This window comes from Eucyclogobius newberryi, unplaced genomic scaffold (assembly GCF_026437365.1).
Source record: "Eucyclogobius newberryi isolate DKJ021-1_F unplaced genomic scaffold, fEucNew1.0.hap1 SCAF_4, whole genome shotgun sequence".
Taxonomy (NCBI): domain Eukaryota; kingdom Metazoa; phylum Chordata; class Actinopteri; order Gobiiformes; family Gobiidae; genus Eucyclogobius; species Eucyclogobius newberryi.
In genome coordinates, this window is record NW_027316056.1 from 38,214,103 (window position 1) to 38,235,095 (window position 20,993).

General features: G+C 47.4%; 1 protein-coding gene across 1 annotated transcript in view; it reads right to left on the bottom strand.

Annotated features, from left to right (window-relative positions):
• LOC140377369 (glutamate receptor ionotropic, NMDA 2A-like) overlaps nt 1-16,770 on the bottom strand; it is a 427,148-nt gene extending 410,378 nt beyond the window's left edge. Inside the window, exons 1-2 of the mRNA XM_072462756.1 lie at nt 16,297-16,770; nt 10,070-10,261 (exon numbers count right to left, since the gene is read on the bottom strand). Of these exons, the coding sequence (XP_072318857.1) occupies nt 10,070-10,261; nt 16,297-16,314 (210 nt within the window). The 5' untranslated portion in view covers nt 16,315-16,770. The remainder of the gene's footprint in view (nt 1-10,069; nt 10,262-16,296) is intronic.
• Nucleotides 16,771-20,993: the final 4,223 nt, after the last annotated feature.

Consider the following 20,993-nt stretch of genomic DNA (forward strand, 5'->3'; position numbering starts at 1 on the left):
AAAATTAAACAAGAATAAAAAAATGGTAAGTTACATTTCACACAACAAAAAACATACATAATAAAACAAACTTTTGCCACTTCCCGCCGCTGCTTCACCCTCGGCAACATCCTCTCTCAAGTTACATGGTAACCAGCCCTGCGTGAAACACTTTCCTACAGATAACATAAAGCTTTTGTCACAAGTAAACCATAAATGGAAGTATGGAAGATGGTTTTCACCACTACACACGCATGCCCCTCCCACAGCAGGACAGCAGCCAATCAGAAGTGGCATTGGGGGAATTGGGAAAGGCCAATGTGAAGCAGTAAGCAAACAAGCTGCTAACAGACTGCTAACGGACACGCGCGGAGATAATGAAGTCAAACAGGAACAAAACGACACCTCAGAAAGGTCCTGGACACTGAGGTAAGCGAGTTCTCAGACCGGCGCAAATAAAGGACGGCACGGGTGGATTTAGAGCCCAAACCCTTCAACAACTTCATGTTCCAAGTGATTCACTCTGATTGACTCACTGTTTCACTGAGCTTCTGACACTAAACCTGCAGATGGCAAGAGGGCAAGCTAGCTTTCGTTTATTTGCCTGTGGTAATTCCCTCCGCCGCCAGTAGAGGAAGTCTTAACACCAAATCCTGACTGACAGAAAGTAATGTGTGCTTTTCAAAACAGACGTTATCTTAAGTTCTAAAACATGATCAAAGTAAAAGGTACAAGAGCAAGTTTAAAGGACAAGAACGATACACAAGGTCATTTCAATGTCAACGATGGTTTCGGCCGCACAGATCACATGTCGGTCAGTGTCTGGGGCGAGGAGGGCGGCAACATACGACCAAAGCCACGGTTGCCCTGGGAGACGAGGGCAACCACCACAGTCCCACAAGTGTGTACCGTGTGTTTGTTAGCATCGTGTTAGCACTAGCCGCGCTGCAAATTTACACGATCAAAATCCTGCTGTATAAACAAAGAAATACCAACACGGCAGCGACAATAAGAACTCAAAAAAAACAAAAAAGCCTAAAAACACTGTGTTGCCGAGTCAAACAAAGATACTCGGGGTAAATAACCATTTCTGAAAATATAATCTGTTTTGTCTTTTTTGACCCGACGTGCTCGTTTAGATCACGCAGGAGGTTTTCTTGTTTTCAAGTTATTTCTTCCATCGTGCGTATGTCAGTTATGATGTCAGCGGTGTCTTTCCAATGCGCTTTTCCTGACACGTGATTGGTTCAGCCACTTCTCTTCGCAAAACACGCAAGGAAACATTCATTATACAAATATACATTATTGTGGGTTTGACGGATCTATATCGTTATTCGGCGTCGCTTTGGGGATGGAGGTATAAACAGCCGTCTCCTCGTTAAGTCCACGTTATGACATCACCAGGTGGGACAGGGCGTTTTTGAGGCTGATCACGTCTCCTCGTTAAGTCCACGTTATGACATCACTAGGTGGGACAGGGCGTTTTTGAGGCCGATCACGTCTCCTCATTAAGTCCACGTTATGACATCACCAGGTGGGACAGGGCGTTTTTGAGGCTGATCACGCCTGCAGCATCACTCAGAAACTGAAACGAAACACAACTCCAGGTCTGTTTTTGACGAGGGAACCGCATTAAAACCTGATTAAAAGATGCTTTTTGTAGTGTAATAATAGACTCCTCCCACTAGCTGCCTCTCCTAATTCCCAGATGTGTCTAATGCACAAATAACATGTTAAATTCCTCAGACAAATCACAAACTGTAACCAAAATCCACCTGTGATAAGGGGATTACTCAACGCGAACATCCTGGCACCGCAAACTCCAATCAGTTGTGCGTTTTCAGGCGTTTTTTTTGCGAAAACATGAAGCATTTCTGAGAGAGATTCCTCGATTAAACACAAACACATTTGCCTCGGCGTTCCGTGTCTGGCAGGCTCTCTGAGATAAGCAGTCAGGGAAATGCATTATTTCAGCCGCGGCGGCTGAGCGGCGGCTGAGCGGCGGCTGAGCACTCCCGATGCACTCGTCGAGATAAGACGCGCGGAAACGTCTTTGGGTCACTGTCTTGAAAAGTCAGAATATATATATTTATTTACGGTTTGGAAAAATCTGAGTAAGGATTTAAATTAAGGTTCCTTAATAAACTAGTTATAAGGCACTAGTTGTTTGTTTATAGATGGCTTATTACACCTTATAAATGTTAATAAGCCATTTACAAACGTGTGTGAGTTAATAAACCATGTCATTGTTCGTAGGCGCATTAAAAAGCTGCTTAATAAACTATTTTCAATAACATGGTGATAAATGCAAACTGCTTATAGACAAATTGCTCGTGCTTATTAACGCCTTATAAAGTGATACAGTTTAATAAGGAATCTAACTTTAAAGCATTACAACATTTTTACATGAATAAATTCCGCCCCAAAAGGTCCAAAATCATATTGTTTTTTTCTTATGAAGCCGGGTTTTAAAGTCAAACTATGGCATTAAACTGATCCATCTCCATGGAGACGAGCAGGTGGTGGACCCCAAACCCACCAGACAAACAGTCCAATGAGCACAAGAGCTCAACCGGACACAACCGGACTCGACCAGACTGGACACAACTGGACACGACTGGACACGACTGGACTCAACTGGACACGACTGGACACAACTGGACTCGACTGGACACGACTGGACTCAACTGGACACGACTGGACACGACTGGACTCAACCTGGACACAACTGGACTCAACTGGACACGACTGGACACGACTGGACTCGACATGACTAGACTGAGAGTGATCATGGATAGATTATGGTCCACACCATAATCTACATCTTGGTTCCTTGATGTAAAGCGCGTTGAGTTCCGTGACGGTAGAAAAGCGCTATATAAATGTGACCATTTACCATTTACACTAAAGAGCACACACTACACGCTACATGCTACACGCTACACGCTACACACTACACACTACATGCTACACACAAATAACTGGTTGCTTGGGATGTCACCATGATAAGGTCCATCGATTATCGTGATCATTCAGGTCACAATATAATCGTAAGAACCAAAAAAAGATTTAATTGTGAGAGTTTTAGAAGCAAAATCAAGTATTTTTAATTCAATCTATCGTCCAAAAAATAGACCTTAATGTGAAGAACTTTTTAAATCTGTCACAAACTCGAGGAACAGTCACATGACAGAGCGCGAGAATGACAGAAAAGTAAAGATTTCACCGCCGCTTTTCCAGAAACATTTTCTAAAGCGTGAGATGCTGAAGTAAAGGTGCAGAATATGTGTCCTTTAAAACGACCTTTGAAGCTAATTTGTGCTTAAAGCCTTAAACTGCTCAAACAAAGTGGCAGCGTGGAGCGGTTCTAGCGTGTTCCGTTTTGGCGTGTTCGGTTTTAGCATGTTCCGTTTGCCATGTTCCGTTTTAGCGTGTTTCGTTCTAGCGTGTTCTGTTTTAGCGTGTTCCGTTTTGGCGTGTTCTGTTCTATCTTGTTTCGTTCTATCTTGTTCCGTTCTAGCGTGTTCCATTTTAGCATGTTCCGTTTTAGCATGTTCCATTCTAGTGTGTTCCATTTTTGCGTGTTCCGGTTTAGCGTGTTCCGTTCTATCGTGTTCCGTTCTTTCTTGTTCTGTTTTTGCGTGTTCCGTTTAAGCGTGTTCCGTTTTAGCGTGTTCTGTTCTAGCGTGTTTCATTCTATCTTGTTCCGTTTTAGCGTGTTCCATTTTTGCTTGTTCCGTTCTTGCGTGTTCCGTTTTAGCGTGTTCGGTTTTGGCCATGCGGCGGCGGAGACTTCATGCGGCGACGGAGACTTCGTGCGGTGATGGAGACTTCGTGCGGTGATGGAGACTTCGTGCGGTGGCGGAGACTTTGTGCGGCGGCGGAGACTTAGTGCGGTGGCGGAGACTTTGTGCCGTGGCGGAGACTTCGTGCCGTGGCGGAGACTTCGTGCGGCGGCGGAGACTTCGTGCGGTGATGGAGACTTCGTGCGGTGATGGAGACTTCGTGCGGTGGCGGAGACTTTGTGCGGCGGCGGAGACTTCGTGTGGCGGCGGAGACTTGGTGAGTGCGTTGGATGATGATCTCTCAAACTACTAAAAGCAGAAGCAGGAGTGACAGGGCGAGCGCCGCGCAGAAGTGAAAATGTGATTTGAACGGAGGAGCTATTTATAGCGGCGCTGCACGAGTGACTGTGAGCGGCCGGGTCCCAGGGCGAGTGCGGAGGTAACGGCTTCTCTGTGACACCAGTCGTCCTGCGTAAACTCCACCGTTAAAAACTACAGTTAAACAGAAAATGTCATTCTGATCGTTCTCGGATTATGTTTCACAAATGTTATGAAAATACTGAATATGTTTCTACGGGAACCGTGTCACGGGAAGTACAAGTACTTTTACATGACTTTACACGGACTTATAACTGGCAAAGACATTCAGCACTAAAAGTTCAAATACACTTATGCAGTACTGTAATACACTTATGCAGTACTGTAATACACTTATGCAGTACTATGATACACTTATGCAGTACTATGATACACTTATGCAGTACTATAATACACTTATGCAGTACTATGATACACGTATGCAGTACTATGATACACTTATGTAGTACTATAATACACTTATGCAGTACTATGATACACTTATGCAGTACTATGATACACTTATGCAGTACTATGATACACTTATGCAGTACTGTAATACACTTATGCACTACTATGATACACTTATGCAGTACTATGATACACTTATGCAGTACTATGATACACTTATGTAGTACTATAATACACTTATGCAGTACTATGATAGACTTATGCAGTACTATGATACACTTATGCAGTACTATGATACACTTATGCAGTATGTCGGTGTAATCCCTCATTCGTCCAGGCGTGTTCCATAGTAGAAAAAGCTTCAGTTGTAGTTATCTGGACTCAGTTTGAAAAAATAGACGTTTCGACTCTCATCCAAGAGTCATTGTCAATAAAAGAATTTAGATCGAGAACTCCGATATTAATACTGTTCTGTGGTAAGACCCGCCCATTGGGAGGAGCCTTCCTGAAGTAGAAAGAGTTGTTTGTTTCAACAGAAACTCCCCCCTTGTATCTACCGAGCTAACCTATTCAGAATTTTAACGGGCTATTAGAAACCTCTTTGTCTTTGTGAGACCCTGGCTCAACCACCCTGAGTACCTGATTAGCATCTAAATGTCCTGGTCCTGGTCCTCTACCTTTCCAGGGGTTCAGTATACCATTATAGATACCAGGGAGATTGAACCTTAGCCCTCCATTTCTGTTTAAAGAAGGTCTTTCTTTTTTAACAAAAATAGCTTCCTTGACTCCTCTTTCAAACCATCTTTTCTCCCTGCTTAAAACCTTCACCTCACCGTCTTCAAACGAGTGATTAGAGGCTTCAAGATGGAGATGCACGGCACTCTGAGGTCCTGGACTTGTATTTCTTCTGTGCTGATAAAGCCTCTTGTGTAGAGGCTGTTTCGTCTCACCTATGTAACGTTCTTTACAGCTTTCTTCACTGCATTGGATCGAATAAACTACATTGCTCTGTTTTTGAGTCGGCAACTTGTCCTTAGGGTGAACCAGTTTTTGTCTTAAAGTGTTTCCTGGTTTAAAATAAACAGGGACTTCGTGTTGTCTAAAAATTCTCTGCAGTTTTTCCGACAGGCCAGACACATAAGGGATAGAAACACCCTTCCTTCTCTGTTCAGTTTCCCTTTTGTCCTGCTTCTTGGTTCTCTTCACTCTGTTGAGAGCCCAAGCGGGGTAACCACAGGCTGAGAGGGCATTTCGGACATGGTCTGTTTAACACAGAAACATATGGAGGAATGAAAACATTAACGCATATGTGTCGTGTAATGCATTATTTGTCCCTTGGGATGAAAGATAGGTTTAACAGCTATAAAATTATTCTACACAGCGCTTTTGGAAAGAACGATCGGTGAGCGAAACATTAGAAAAATAAAAGAATTTGGCGTCATTTTGACAAAATTCAGATTTTTTTTTTCAGTCGGCTAGTTTTATACCGGGTCGGTCGGGTTACGGCAATCAGACATATTATTTTGCTCAGCCTAATTAGATTTTAGTTCTTACGCTGATATTGTGACCTGAATAATCACGATTATCGATATTCACGACGATGAATGTGACGTTTGAGAGAAGAAAGAAGCACAGATATGCAACCAAATGTTTTTGAAGTATTTATTGATTGATTTTAACCTCCATAATAATAATAATAATAATAATTCCCGCAGTATTATAGCTTCAGTTTTGCCTTTATAATCATAATTCATCTTCGGGTGCAGAAACAGTCTTGGTCACAGTATTTCCTTTGTAGATTTCAAAGTATATTTCATGTTTAATCTCTTTTACTACTTACTACTCACCAACGGATAAAATTTTGGGCACACTCGCACATTCCCAACACCGTCCCCTAAAAGCAGTGTCTGAGCTGTAACTGTTGCCATGGCGATGCCTCCGAATCTGAAAATACATTGCAACGCACGAGTACTATACGGGCTGCGTCCTCGGGCTCGCCGGGCTTCTTAAAGAGCCCCCCGCGGGTCTTTTAATTAAGACTCCACGGAACCGGCAGCAAGGGGGCGGTGCCAGGGGGTGGGGCTTGTATGAACAATGCCCCTCCCCCAATGATGTTAAGATGTTTCTCCCTTTTTCACGGGACAAAACACTTTTCAAACACTTTTCAACGGCGACATCAAAACAAGGATTCCACATAAGGATTTACGAATAACTGGGTGGGGTTAACAACGTTTAAAAGACACATTTTCTGCGTCATTTCGCACGTCAGGAATTGCGTTTGAGCTCCACCTCCTGGCAGCAGAGTACAATGACTATCGCTACACGTCATTTCTGCTTTTTTTGCCTTTTTGATTGATCGAAGAAGAGAAATAAAGGAACAAAAAGAACGCAAAGGTGAGAAACGCTAACCTAGCTTCCCCCTTGACGTGCTAATGCTAGCGCTGAGTTGAAATGGGCGTGATTTGTCGGCAGAAATGCTCAGAATGGCTTTGGGTTGATGATCCGTGGACTTGGACAGCGCAGGAGATCTCAGAGCTCCATCTGTGACGTCACAAAGTAGTCAAAGGCATGTCGGAGCGATTCTGGAGAACCCGACGTTATTACGGGTGCGACTGTATCCGGGACGTCAAACTCGTGCGATTGAAGTGGTGGATGAAGAAAGAACATCACAGAAAAACACAAAGTTCTCTGGGTTCGCTGGGCCAGATCTGCAAGAGACACGAGCCTGAATCACTCTCAATATTTTCTACCCTTTGCCCTGGTTTTTGCTCTGTTGTTATGTGCCAAAAATGTGCCAAAAAGGAGCCAAAAATGAGCCAGTAAATGTCTCGGTTGTGGCACAAAAAAAAACTGAACAGTCTTTAAAATTAAGTGCAAAATTTACAGATTTTTTTGTAGCTTTTCTTCTTATAGCCCAGTGTTTCTCAAACTGCGGTGCTTCAGGTGATGCACGAGGTTTATGGTCATTTAAACCCACACTTTCTTCCCCCTTTAGCCAACGTCATCAGAGGAACATGACTCTCGGGAACGCGCACACAACCGCAATGTCTTAGGGTTCGTGTCTCCGCACACCGAACGGAAAAAAGCTTTGTCTGCGTTAGAACTCTCTTCGCTCGACTCTCGGAACGTCCTGTTTTAGACCTGTCTTTGAATCCACGTGGTACTCGGAAGGCAGAGTACGTGCTTCGGTAGTACACGCTGTGAAATGTTTGAGAACCGGCGTTATTCTTTCTCATATGTGACTGCACGAAAGAGCCGTTTGGAAAGTCTGGAGCTTTACAAACGCAGAGGGTCAACGGAAACGACCTTGAAACTAGGGCTGGGTATTGCCAAGACCCTCGCAATACCATACGTATCCTGATACTTGTATATTCCGATACAATTCCCTCATTACGATACGTATCCCGATACTTTTTTGAAAAAAGCACTTATTTATAAATCCATTCTGCTCTAATAACTTCATACATCCAACCAACTGATCCAAGTAGAAATATAAGGAACACATTCTATTAAAGTATTTAATGTTTTTTGCCAAACAATTGTCATGTTCTGAACCTGCTGCAGCAGCATCTTCTGCACAGATCATCTTCTGCAGCAGCATCTTCTGCACAGATCATCTTCTGCACAGATCATCTTCTGCACAGATCATCTTCTGCACAGATCATCTTCTGCAGCAGCATCTTCTGCACAGATCATCTTCTGCACAGATCATCTTCTGCACAGATCATCTTCTGCACAGATCATCTTCTGCAGCAGCATCTTCTGCACAGATCATCTTCTGCAGCAGCATCTTCTGCACAGATCATCTTCTGCACAGATCATCTTCTGCACAGATCATCTTCTGCACAGATCATCTTCAGATCCACAGCTCCTTCTCACCTCGGTGAGGAGCAGCACAAACACATGATCAAAAGTACTATTCCACCTCGTTTAAAGCCTACGGGCCACCAAAATTAAAAAAAAATATCGATATTGTGACTCAGTATCGATACGTGTATCGATGCGGAGTCCGTGACGATATATATCCCCGTATCGATATTTTGAACACAGCCCTACTTGAAACCACGTTCAAATCCTTACGATATATTCCAATGACGATACACATTTTCAATAAGCAAAAATTATTCAAAAGATCGATCCTACGTCACCAAAAAGAGTAACAACAAAGTGGACTTCATCTGGTTCAGTCCCAGTTTGGTCTTGGTTTAGTCCTCATTCCGTCTTGGTTGGATATTTGATTAGCCCTGGTTTGATCTTGGTTCAGTCCTAGTCAAGTTCTTTTTTTGACCTTGTCTTCTGGTAGAGCCCTGATCTGTGAGATCCAATTTAGACCTTAGACCTGGTTTGGTTCTAGTTTAGTCCTGGTTTAGATCTGGTTTAGACCTGGTTTAAACCTGGTTTAGACCTGCTTTGGTCCTGGTTTAGTCCAGGTTTAGTCCTAGTTTAGACCTGCTTTGGTCCTGTTTTAGCCTGGTTTAGACCTGGTTTAGTCCTGGTTTAGTCCTGGTTAGCCCTGGTTTAGACCTGGTTTAGACCTGGTTTAGTCCTGGTTTAGTCCTGGTTTGGACCTGGTTTAGACCTGGTTTAGTCCTGGTTTAGTCCTGGTTTAGACCTGGTTTAGACCTGGTTTAGTCCTGGTTTAGACCTGGTTTAGTCCTGGTTTAGTCCTAGATTTAGACCTGGTTTAGTCCTGGTTTAGTCCTGGTTTAGACCTGGTTTAGTCCTGGTTTAGACCTGGTTTAGTCCTGGTTTAGACCTGGTTTAGTCTTGGTTTAGTCCTGGTTTAGACCTGGTTTAGTCTTGGTTTAGTTCTGGTTTAGTCCTGGTTTAGACCTGGTTTAGTCCTGGTTTAGACCTGGTTTAGTCCTGGTTTAGACCTGGTTTAGACCTGGTTTAGTCCTGGTTTAGACCTGGTTTAGACCTGGTTTAGACCTGGTTTAGACCTGGTTTAGTCCTGGTTTAGACCTGGTTTAGACCTGGTTTAGTCCTGGTTTAGTCCTGGTTTGGACCTGGTTTAGACCTGGTTTAGTCCTGGTTTAGTCCTGGTTTAGACCTGGTTTAGACCTGGTTTAGTCCTGGTTTAGACCTGGTTTAGTCCTGGTTTAGTCCTAGATTTAGACCTGGTTTAGTCCTGGTTTAGTCCTGGTTTAGACCTGGTTTAGTCCTGGTTTAGACCTGGTTTAGTCCTGGTTTAGACCTGGTTTAGTCTTGGTTTAGTTCTGGTTTAGTCCTGGTTTAGACCTGGTTTAGTCCTGGTTTAGACTTGGTTTAGTCCTGGTTTAGACCTGGTTTAGTCCTGGTTTAGACCTGGTTTAGACCTGGTTTAGTCCTGGTTTAGACCTGGTTTAGACCTGATTTAGACCTGGTTTAGACCTCAGTCAAACCCTGTGAAAAATCCCACTACAAACTACAAACAGACAGATCCATCGTGACGGCCTCAGGCTCATGTCGACCAAAAACCAGCCTTTGGTCAGAAAGCGTGACCGCAGCGCCCCCTGGCGCCCGCCGCTGGTACAACACACGTGCGCCGCCCTTACCTTTGGTGTCACCAGCAGCAGCAGCCTGGCACCGGCGCTGGCACTGGCACTGGCGGGGATCGTGCTTCCGTGCACTGAATGCCGACGAGCAGGGCCAGTGCTGGGGGCGTCGGGGGGGCCGCAGGGGCTCCTGACATGGTGCCCCCCCCTCACACGGATAGTCCAAACGTGGCCGCCGTCGTCAGATTGCTTCTGCGAGAGAGAGAGAGACACATGTTTATTTAAGAGAAGGGGGAAAGAGCAGGGGCCGAGGAGAAGAGGGGCCCCAAGGGACGGGCCCCCGCCTCACAGGGTGCGGGGGTCTAAAGCTGAGAGATGATATGGTTTTTGTGGTTCTAGAATTAAGCAACAAAGGAAGCTAACTTAACGATATTACGTCCAGCCAATGGAAATGTGGTCAAACAAGTCTTTAAATGTCTTTGTTGAAGTTTACTCATAAAACAAAGCGAAATGTCGGTCGAATGAATCACAAAAGTGCAGAAATATCACATCACAACATCTCGTTTTGTCATTTTATTCATCATCAATAAACTTGACATTCAAATATTGCATATCATCAGAATTCATGTTGCCACCTCGAAGAAGTCTTTTCCTCTTTGACCCGAATGCATCAAACATGAATCATAAATCACATCAATACTTCAGCGTCAGATCATTTACCTGATAATAAAGTTCATGTTAAAGCTGTCGATATTGCAAAAACAATCTAAACACACCACAATAACACCAGAGTTCTCCGTCTGACAGAAATGTGCAGGTTTAAAAGTGAAAACGATGTAAAAAGTCACATTTTTATCCACGACTTTTCCTTTTTCAGTCTTTGATCTCGCTTTTTTGTCTCGATTCAGCTTTTATTTTGACAGAATTTGACAGACACATCAAAACTTGAACTTATTTGATTTTAATCTGAAATAATGTGTCAAAAAAGTACATTCAATGATATCACAGCAGTTTGGAAATCGCAGTATTTAACAGCGACAGAACAATCGTTCATATGAGAGTTAAAGGGCCCGTGACAGGATTTTACCATGTTCTAATTTTGACTTTATTTGGTGTATTTATACCTGTTGTACTTATAAAGTATAGTTTTACACCAATCGAGCAGGTATTTGTGGAGAAAACATTCAAAAATGTGTAGAAAATGACAGGAAGTGACATCACACCAGGGACGGAGTGACATCACACCAGGGACAGGAAGTGACATCACACCAGGGACAGGAAGTCACATCACACCAGGGACAGGAAGTGACATCACACCAGGGACAGGAAGTCACATCACACCAGGGACAGGAAGTGGCAACACCAGGGACAGGAAGTGATATCACACCAGGGACAGGAAGTGACATCACACCAGGGACAGGAAGTGGCAACACACCATGGACAGGAAGTGATATCACACCAGGGACAGGAAGTGACGTCACACCAGGGACAGGAAGTGACATCACACCAGGGACAGGAAGTGGCAACACCAGGGACAGGAAGTGATATCACACCAGGGACAGGAAGTGACATCACACCAAGGACAGGAAGTGACATCACACCATGGACAGGAAGTGACATCACACCAGGGACAGGAAGTGACATCACACCAGGGACAGGAAGTGGCAACACCAGGGACAGGAAGTGACATCACACTAGGGACAGGAAGTGACATCACACCAAGGACAGGAAGTGACATCACACCAGGTACAGGAAGTGACATCACACCAGGGACAGGAAGTGACATCACACCAGGGACAGGAAGTGACATCACACCAGGTACAGGAAGTGACATCACACCAGGGACAGGAAGTGACATCACACCAGGGACAGGAAGTGACATCACACCAGGGACAGGAAGTGACATCACACCAGGGACAGGAAGTGACATCACACCACGTTCACTCGTTCCAGTCAAAGTTTTATGCAGAATTTGCACGAAAATACAACGTTTATGATTCTAAACATGAATTCAACAAAATAAAGTCGCTCTCATATATTTGTATTCGTCAAATTTAAAAAATGTGACATTAGATGAGTTTTGGCCCAGTGTTTGCTGGGTAATTTCCAACTGTGATGTCATTAATTACAAACAGGAAGTGAAATTATAAACCTAAAAAATTTGCTTTTCTGTGATGATGATAATTTTTAGCCAAATTAAAAATATATTTATCTGAACTGTATTTTAGTTCAGTGAGTGGTGCGGCCTGCAGGGGGCGCTCAGTGAGTGGTGCGGCCTGCAGGGGGCACTCAGTGAGTGGTGCGGCCTGCAGGGGGCGCTCAGTGAGTGGTGCGGCCTGTAGGGGGCGCTCAGTGAGTGGTGCGGCCTGCAGGGGGCGCTCAGTGAGTGGTGCGGCCTGCAGGGGGCGCTCAGTGAGTGGTGCGGCCTGCGGGGGGCGCTGCGGCCTGCGGGGGGCGCTCAGTGAGTGGTGCGGCCTGCGGGGGGCGCTCAGTGAGTGGTGCGGCCTGCGGGGGGCGCTCAGTGAGTGGTGCGGCCTGCGGGGGGCGCTCAGTGAGTGGTGCGGCCTGCGGGGGGCGCTGCGGCCTGCGGGGGGCGCTCAGTGAGTGGTGCGGCCTGCGGGGGGCGCTCAGTGAGTGGTGCGGCCTGCGGGGGGCGCTCAGTGAGTGGTGCGGCCTGCGGGGGGCGCTCAGTGAGCGATGTGGCCTGCAGGGGGCGCTCAGTAAGCGGTGCGGCCTGCGGGGGGCGCTCAGTGAGCGTTGCGGCCTGCGGGGGGCGCTCAGTGAGCGTTGCGGCCTGCGGGGGGCGCTCAGTGAGCGATGTGGCCTGCAGGGGGCGCTCAGTAAGCGGTGCGGCCTGCAGGGGGCGCTCAGTGAGCGGTGCGGCCTGCAGGGGGCGCTCAGTGAGTGGTGCGGCCTGCAGGGGGCGCTCAGTGAGTGGTGGGGCCTGCAGGGGGCGCTCAGTGAGTGGTGCGGCCTGCAGGGGGCGCTCAGTGAGTGGTGCGGCCTGCAGGGGGCGCTCAGTGAGCGATGCGGCCTAGAGGGGGCGCTCAGTAAGCGGTGCGGCCTGCAGGGGGCGCTCAGTGAGCGGTGCGGCCTGCAGGGGGCGCTCAGTAAGCGGTGCGGCCTGCAGGGGGCGCTCAGTGAGCGATGCGGCCTGCAGGGGGCGCTCAGTAAGCGGTGCGGCCTGCAGGGGGCGCTCAGTGAGCGATGCGGCCTGCAGGGGGCGCTCAGTAAGCGGTGCGGCCTGCAGGGGGCGCTCAGTGAGCGGTGCGGTCTGCAGGGGGCGCTCAGTGAGCGATGTGGCCTGCAGGGGGCGCTCAGTAAGCGGTGCGGCCTGCAGGGGGCGCTCAGTGAGCGGTGCGGCCTGTAGGGGGCGCTTTAAACTGGCCAATGGCAAAGAGTGGGAGTGTTTTGCTAAGATAATGTGGCTATAATGTTGTTTGTCTGAAGAGTTCTTCTGTTTGAGTTGATCATAAATACATTGTTAATACCTTTAATAAAGCATGAACAACGACTTAATTCATTAATAACAATGATTGAGGTTTAGTAACTATTTCATTTATATTCCAACTCTTAAATTGATGAATTAACTCTTTGCAGGTGCTTTTTGTGCAGGGTAATTATTATAAAATGAACAGTAATTAATATAAATGGAGTTATAGTGGTGTAAATGGATGTGTTTGTGCTCTTAATGTTAAAATTTAAACTGTAATTATCAATAAATGAAACTAACCTTATGATTTGGGACGTTTTTAAATAAATGCTTTTACTCCAGGATTAATTCATTTATAAAAAATACCACAACACGATAATTACAGTCATTATTCTAAGCACTGGACTTGCATTTGATGAAATATTAAATAAATGTACATTAAGTCAGAATGGTGATTATTGCACTGGAAATGTAATATATCTTTTAAATGAATGTACATTATTTAACATATATTTTTAACAGAGTTTTTCTGTTGTACATCGAGTTTAAATACATTTTGACCAAATAAAAGGTTGAAATGTGATGACGCACGCTTCTAGATCGAGAATATTTACGAATAAAACGTATTATTGATGAAAGAAATCCTGTTTTTTGTTTTTTTAGATGTTTTAGAGTTTGCAAAGTCCAAAAATCCATTAAAACAATCAAGATAAGACCAAAACTACAGCATGGGATTTACCGGGCCCCTGAGGTCCTTACCGAGCCCCTGAAGTCCTTACACGGGCCCCTGAAGTCCTTACTGGGCCCCTGATGTTCTTACACGGGCCCCTGATGTTCTTACACGGGCCCCTGAGGTCCTTACACGGGCCCCTGAAGTCCTCACTGGGCCCCTGATGTTCTTACACAGGCCTCTGAAGTCCTTACCCAGGCCCCTGAAGTCCTTACACGGGCCCCTGAAGTCCTTACCCGGGCCCCTGAAGTCCTTACCCGGGCCCCTGAAGTCCTTACACGGGCCCCTGAAGTCCTTACCCGGGCCCCTGAAGTCCTTACCCAGGCCCCTGAAGTCCTTACACGGGCCCCTGAAGTCCTTACACGGGCCCCTGAAGTCCTTACACGGGCCCCTGAAGTCCTTACACGGGCCCCTTAAGTCCTTACCTGGGCCCCTGAAGTCCTTACCCGGGCCCCTGAAGTCCTTACCCGGGCCCCTGAAGTCCTTACACGCACCCCTGAAGTCCTTACACGGGCCCCTGAAGTCCTTACCCGGGCCCCAGAAGTCCTTACAGGGCCCCTGATGTTCTTACCCGGGCCCCAGAAGTCCTTACCCGGGCCCCTGAAGTCCTTACCCGGGCCCCTGAAGTTCTTACCCGGGCCCCTGAAGTCCTTACACGGGCCCCTGAAGTCCTTACACGGGCCCCTGAAGCCCCTGGTTTAGTCCTGGTTTAGTCCTGGTTTAGTCCTGGTTTTGTCCCCCCCGTCTTTTAGTCCTTGAACTTGTCCTTGTCAAATTCCCTTTTTCTCTCTCAGGTTTAGTTCTGGTTTAGACCTGGGGTAGTTCTGGTTTAGACCTGGTTTAGTCCTGGTTTAGTTCTGGTTTAGTCCTGGTTTAGTTCTGGTTTAGTTCTGGTTTAGTCCTGGTTTAGTCCTGGTTTAGTCCCCCCCGTCTTTTAGTCCTTGAACTTGTCCTTGCCAAATTCCCTTTTTCTCTCTCAGGTTTAGTTCTGGTTTAGACCTGGTTTAGTTCTGGTTTAGACCTGGTTTAGTTCTGGGTTAGTTCTGGTTTAGTCCTGGTTTAGTTCTGGTTTATTCCTGGTTTAGTTCTGGTTTAGTTCTGGTTTAGTCCTGGTTTAGTCCTGGTTTAGTCCTGGTTTAGTTCTGGTTTAGTCCTGGTTTAGTCCTGGTTTAGTCCCCCCCGTCTTTTAGTCCTTGAACTTGTCCTTGCCAAATTCCCTTTTTCTCTCTCAGGTTTAGTTCTGGTTTAGACCTGGTTTAGTTCTGGTTTAGACCTGGTTTAGTTCTGGGTTAGTTCTGGTTTAGTCCTGGTTTAGTTCTGGTTTAGACCTGGTTTAGTTCTGGTTTAGTTCTGGTTTAGTTCTGGTTTAGTCCTGGTTTAGTCCTGGTTTAGTTCTGGTTTAGTCCTGGTTTAGCTCTGGTTTAGTTCTGGTTTAGTCCTGGTTTAGTTCTGGTTTAGTTCTGGTTTAGTCCTGGTTTAGCTCTGGTTTAGTCCTGGTTTAGCTCTGGTTTAGTTCTGGTTTAGTCCTGGTTTAGTTCTGGTTCCGTCCCGGTTCTCACTTGTGTCTTACATAAAGCTTATTTCGAGCGGCTCGTGGGCAGCAGCATCAGCGCTGCTATATTTGGGGACATCATCATAAACAGTTGAATATTGGCTGAAGTGCCCTGGCGCGCGCGCATACATGCACGCACGCGCACACACGCGCAAACACGCACGCGCACGCACACGACCACCTGGAACAGTGCGAAAGACACCTGCGTGCGTGCGCGTGCGTGAGGGGTATATTGGAGCGGTGAGAGCCCCCTGTAGGAGCCCCCTGTCAGCCCCTCCTGCTCCTGTCAGCCCCTCCTGCTCCTGTCAGCCCCTCCTGCTCCTGTCAGACCCTCCTGCTCCTGTCAGACCCTCCTGCTCCTGTCAGACCCTCCTGCTCCTGTCAGACCCTCCTGTGGCGCCCGTCACCCCGTCATGCGGCTCCGGTGCGGCTCCGGTGCGGCTCCGGTGCGTTATGTGGGGCATGCAGCAGGTTGCGACGCGCTGCTCCACTTTGAGCCGCGCAAAGTCGACCTGAAAAAAGGCAGCGGCTCGTTCCACGCGACTTTTGGAGCAAACGCGCGGCGCACTCACCCCATTCCCGTGACACATGTCTCCTGGCGGCCAGGTGGAGTGACATCGCAGCCCGTTACTCCATGCGGTGCCCAATCACAACGTCCCTGAAGCAGAATCCATCAAAAGCCCGTGCGGTACATCCACCTGTCTGCCGCCTTGGCACCGCCGCTCGCGTTATATTCCGTAGCGGCGGGAGCGTCTCCGCGCGTCACTGAGCGAAAGCTGGAGAATGTGCGGTCCACGAGACGCGCTGCTGCTGTGGAGACTCCCGCGGCGTTCCGCAGTGAGAGCCCGTGGACGGGTCCGCGCGGTGCCGCTTCCGCCTCCTCTTCCGCCTCCTCGTCGTCCTCCTGCTGCTCCTGCCGCGCGCCGCTGCTGACGCTCCGCACCGCTCGCCGCTTCTTGGAGACTGAAGAAGGGGATTCCGTCACAAATCACATCAAAACACGGGGCGCGCGCACGGTGCACACGCACACGCACACATACATGCTCCCTCTCTCCTCGCTCCTCTCCTCGCTCCTCTCTCCTTTCCTCGCTCCTCTCCGCCTCGCGCGTAACAGAAGTTGAAAAGGAGGCAGTGCGCGCGGAGCTTGGAGTGGAGCGCGGTGTTTAGCGCGCAGCCGGCCGCCCACGCGCCACTGGCTCGAGGTACTTACACATCAGACTGTTTAATTAAACATATGGGCCCCGCGCGAGCTCCTCTGTGACTGGAGGACGCGGTGTGATGGAGAGGGCTCGAGAGTGTGACTTCATCCTCCCGTGCCTCTGACAACGTGCGTCAAAAGGAGGAGCGCGCGGATGCGTCAATCACCAACAACGAACTTCCACGCGCCACAAAAAGTCCGCGTCCGTGCGCCTCTGCCGCGCGCCTCTGCCGCTCACTGGCTGAACGCGCCTCAGATCCGCGACAGGACAACACTGGGATGGAGCGCGTCGTCGTGTGGCATCACCTGTGCCGCTTCACCAAATCCTGCCGCGCACGCGTCTCTGCGCGAGTGAGCGCGCGGAGTGGGCGCGCGGGGTGAGCGCGGTGTCACGTCAAGATTCAAAGTCTCAGATTTGTCTCTCGAAAAAGGGCAAACATGTCATTTATGTGTCCCTCTGTATTTGTCCTTCACGGCCCTTTTGTGTGCCGCGGGCCACTTTGGCCCAGGTCACTGTTTCTACTGCTTAAATTATACAACATCATCCCCATCATCCTCATCTTCATCATCACCATCATCTTCATCATCATCCTCCTCCTCATCATCATCATCTTCATCCTCATCCTCATCATCTTTATCATCACCATCATCTTCATCATCATCATCATCATCATCTTTATCATCACCATCATCTTCATCCTCCTCATCATCATCATCATCATCATCATCATCCTCATCATCTTCATCATCCTCATCATCATCTTTATCATCACCATCATCTTCATCCTCCTCATCATCATCATCATCCTCATCATCTTCATCATCCTCATCATCATCTTTATCATCACCATAATCTTCATCCTCATCATCCTCATCATCTTCATCATCCTCATCATCATATTTATCATCACCATCATCTTCATCATCATCCTCATCCTCATCATCCCTCATAATCTTCATCATCCTCATCATCATCCTCATCATCATCATCTTCATTATCCTCATCATCATCTTTATCATCACCATCATCCTCATCATCATCCTCATAATCTTCATCATCCTCATCATCCTCATCATCATCCTCATAATCTTCATCATCTTCATCATCATCCTCATAATCTTCATCATCATCATCATCCTCATCATCTTCATTATCCTCATCATCATCTTTATCATCACCATCATCCTCATCATCATCCTCATAATCTTCATCATCCTCATCATCCTCATCATCATCCTCATAATCTTCATCATCTTCATCATCATCCTCATAATCTTCATCATCATCATCATCATCCTCATCATCTTCATCATCCTCATCATCATCTTTATCATCACCATCATCCTCATAATCTTCATCATCATCATCATATTTATCATCACCATCATCTTCATCATCCTCATCATCATCACCATCATCATCCTCATCCTCATCATCATCATCCTCATCATCACCCTCATAATCTTCATCATCATCCTCATCATCTTCATCATCCTCATCATCATCTTTATCATCACCATCATCCTCATAATCTTCATCATCATCATCATCCTCATCATCATCCTCATCATCATCATCCTCATCATCTTTATCATCACCATTATCTTCATCATCCTCATAATCTTCCTCATCATCCTCATCATCTTCATCATCCTCATCATCATCTTTATCATCACCATCATCCTCATCATCATCCTCATAATCTTCATCATCATCATCATCTTCATCATCATCCTCATCATCATCCTCATAATCTTCATCATCCTCATCATCATCCTCCTCATCATCATCCTCATCATCATCATCATCATCATCATTCTCATCATCATCATCCTCATCCTCATCATCTTCATCATCCTCATCATCATCATCTTCATCATCCTCATCATCATCATCATCCTCATCCTCATCATCCTCATCTTCATCATCACCATCATCTTCATCATCATCCTCCTCCTCATCATCATCATCTTCATCCTCATCCTCATCATCTTTATCATCACCATCATCTTCATCATCATCATCATCATCATCATCCTCATCATCTTCATCATCCTCATCATCCTCCTCATCATCATCATCATCTTCATCATTCTCATCATCATCATCCTCATCATCATCATCTTCATCATCCTCATCATCATCATCATCCTCATCATCATCATCTTCATCATCACCATCATAATCCTCATCATCCTGATCAACTGTTTTAGCCTCATTTGAACTACTGTTTGTGCTGTTTTCCACGCAACAGGTAAAACTAACTCTGATTTAAATCAGGCATGTTACCAGCAGAGGGCGCATGGACTGTACAAACTGTAACACTGTGGAGTGAGAGTTTAAATGAGGCTAAAACTGAAGCTGCTACAGCACATGCTTCAGCTGCGATTAAGGCAAAAGTGTGGAAAAAATTGTTTATTAATCCAGGACGTGTAGAGGAACTGGGACTGTCTGATTCAGGATTCAGAATTAACTGCAAATAAAACAAAACTACAGATTTGTTTTTTAGTTTAATATTGACAACTGTGAATTGGGCCGTTTTGGCACTGCCCCGAGGGTGAAGGACGGTCGATGAGGGCCTCAAACCCACTTACACAGGGGGCTGATGGGGGCCAGCTTAAGGCCCCACAGCTCAGGTCAAACAGCAGTGATGAGTACCTGGTCTTCTTGGGGTCCCTGTGAGGACAGAGCACCAACCAGGGACTCGTTTTACTGGGGGACTTCAACGCCCACGTGGACATCACTAGTGACACCTGAAGAAGGGTGATCTGGAGGAACGGCTCCCCCGATCTGATTGCCCCCCCCCCCCGATCTGAGCGCCCCCCCCAATCTGAGCGCCCCCCCGATCTGAGTGGCCCCCCCGATCTGAGCGGTGGAGTTATTGCACTTCAGTGCGAGTCACAGTATGACCACAACGGAACTCTGTGTTCAAGCACAAGGCTCCATCAGTGACCAGAGGTCATCTGACCTTTGGCCAAATGCGTTGACCTTCGGCTGCATGCGTTGACCTTCGGCCAAATGTGTTGACCTCCGGCCGTATGCCTTGACCTTCGGCCAAATGCGTTGACCTCCGGCCGCATGCCTTGACCTTCGGCCGCATGTGTTGACCTTCGGCCAAAAGCGTTGACCTCCGGCCGCATGCCTTGACCTTCGGCCGCATGTGTTGACCTTCGGCCAAAAGCGTTGACCGCCGGCCGCATGCCTTTGCGTTGACCTCCGCATGTGTTGACCACTCAGTGAAGAGCGGGGAAGAGCTCTGGTGCTTATCATGACGTGAACCCAACCACCCCTTCTCCAAGCAACAACCGCCCCGTCTCCAAGCAACAACCGCCCCGTCTCCAAGCAACAACCGCCCCGTCTCCAAGCAACAACCGCCCCGTCTCCAAGCAACAACCGCCCCGTCTCCAAGCAACAACCGCCCCGTCTCCAAGCAACAACCGCCCCGTCTCCAAGCAACAACCGCCCCGTCTCCAAGCAACAACCGCCCCGTCTCCAAGCAACAACCGCCCCGTCTCCAAGCAACAACCGCCCGTCTCCAAGCAACAACCGCCCCGTCTCCAAGCAACAACCGCCCGTCTCTAAGCAACAACCGCCCGTCTCCACGCATCAACCGCCCGTCTCCAAGCACAACCGCCCGTCTCCAAGCAACAACCGCCCGTCTCCACGCACCGCCCCGTCTCCAAGCAACAACCGCCCGTCTCCACGCAACAACTGTCCGTCTCCACGCAACAACCGCCCGTCTCCACGCAACAACTGTCCGTCTCCACGCAACAACCGCCCGTCTCCACGCACCGCCCCGTCTGTCATTTTTTCAATTCTTTAATTTTCTAACGGTTGGTTTGCTACGGGCCTGTGGAGAATTGAGTGGTCTCAGATTGTAATTAAACGTTGTAATTAAATGAAGCCGTAAATACCAACACATCTTAAACACTGATTAGATTAAACCGCTGCCCTCAAACATGCTTTTAAGAGTATAGATTGCATAGATTGTGCCTTCAATTCTAGCAAAATCTGACCATCTGACTCACTTTCCTCCTTCTATTGCCCTGAAAGAGTCTCTGGAGACGTTA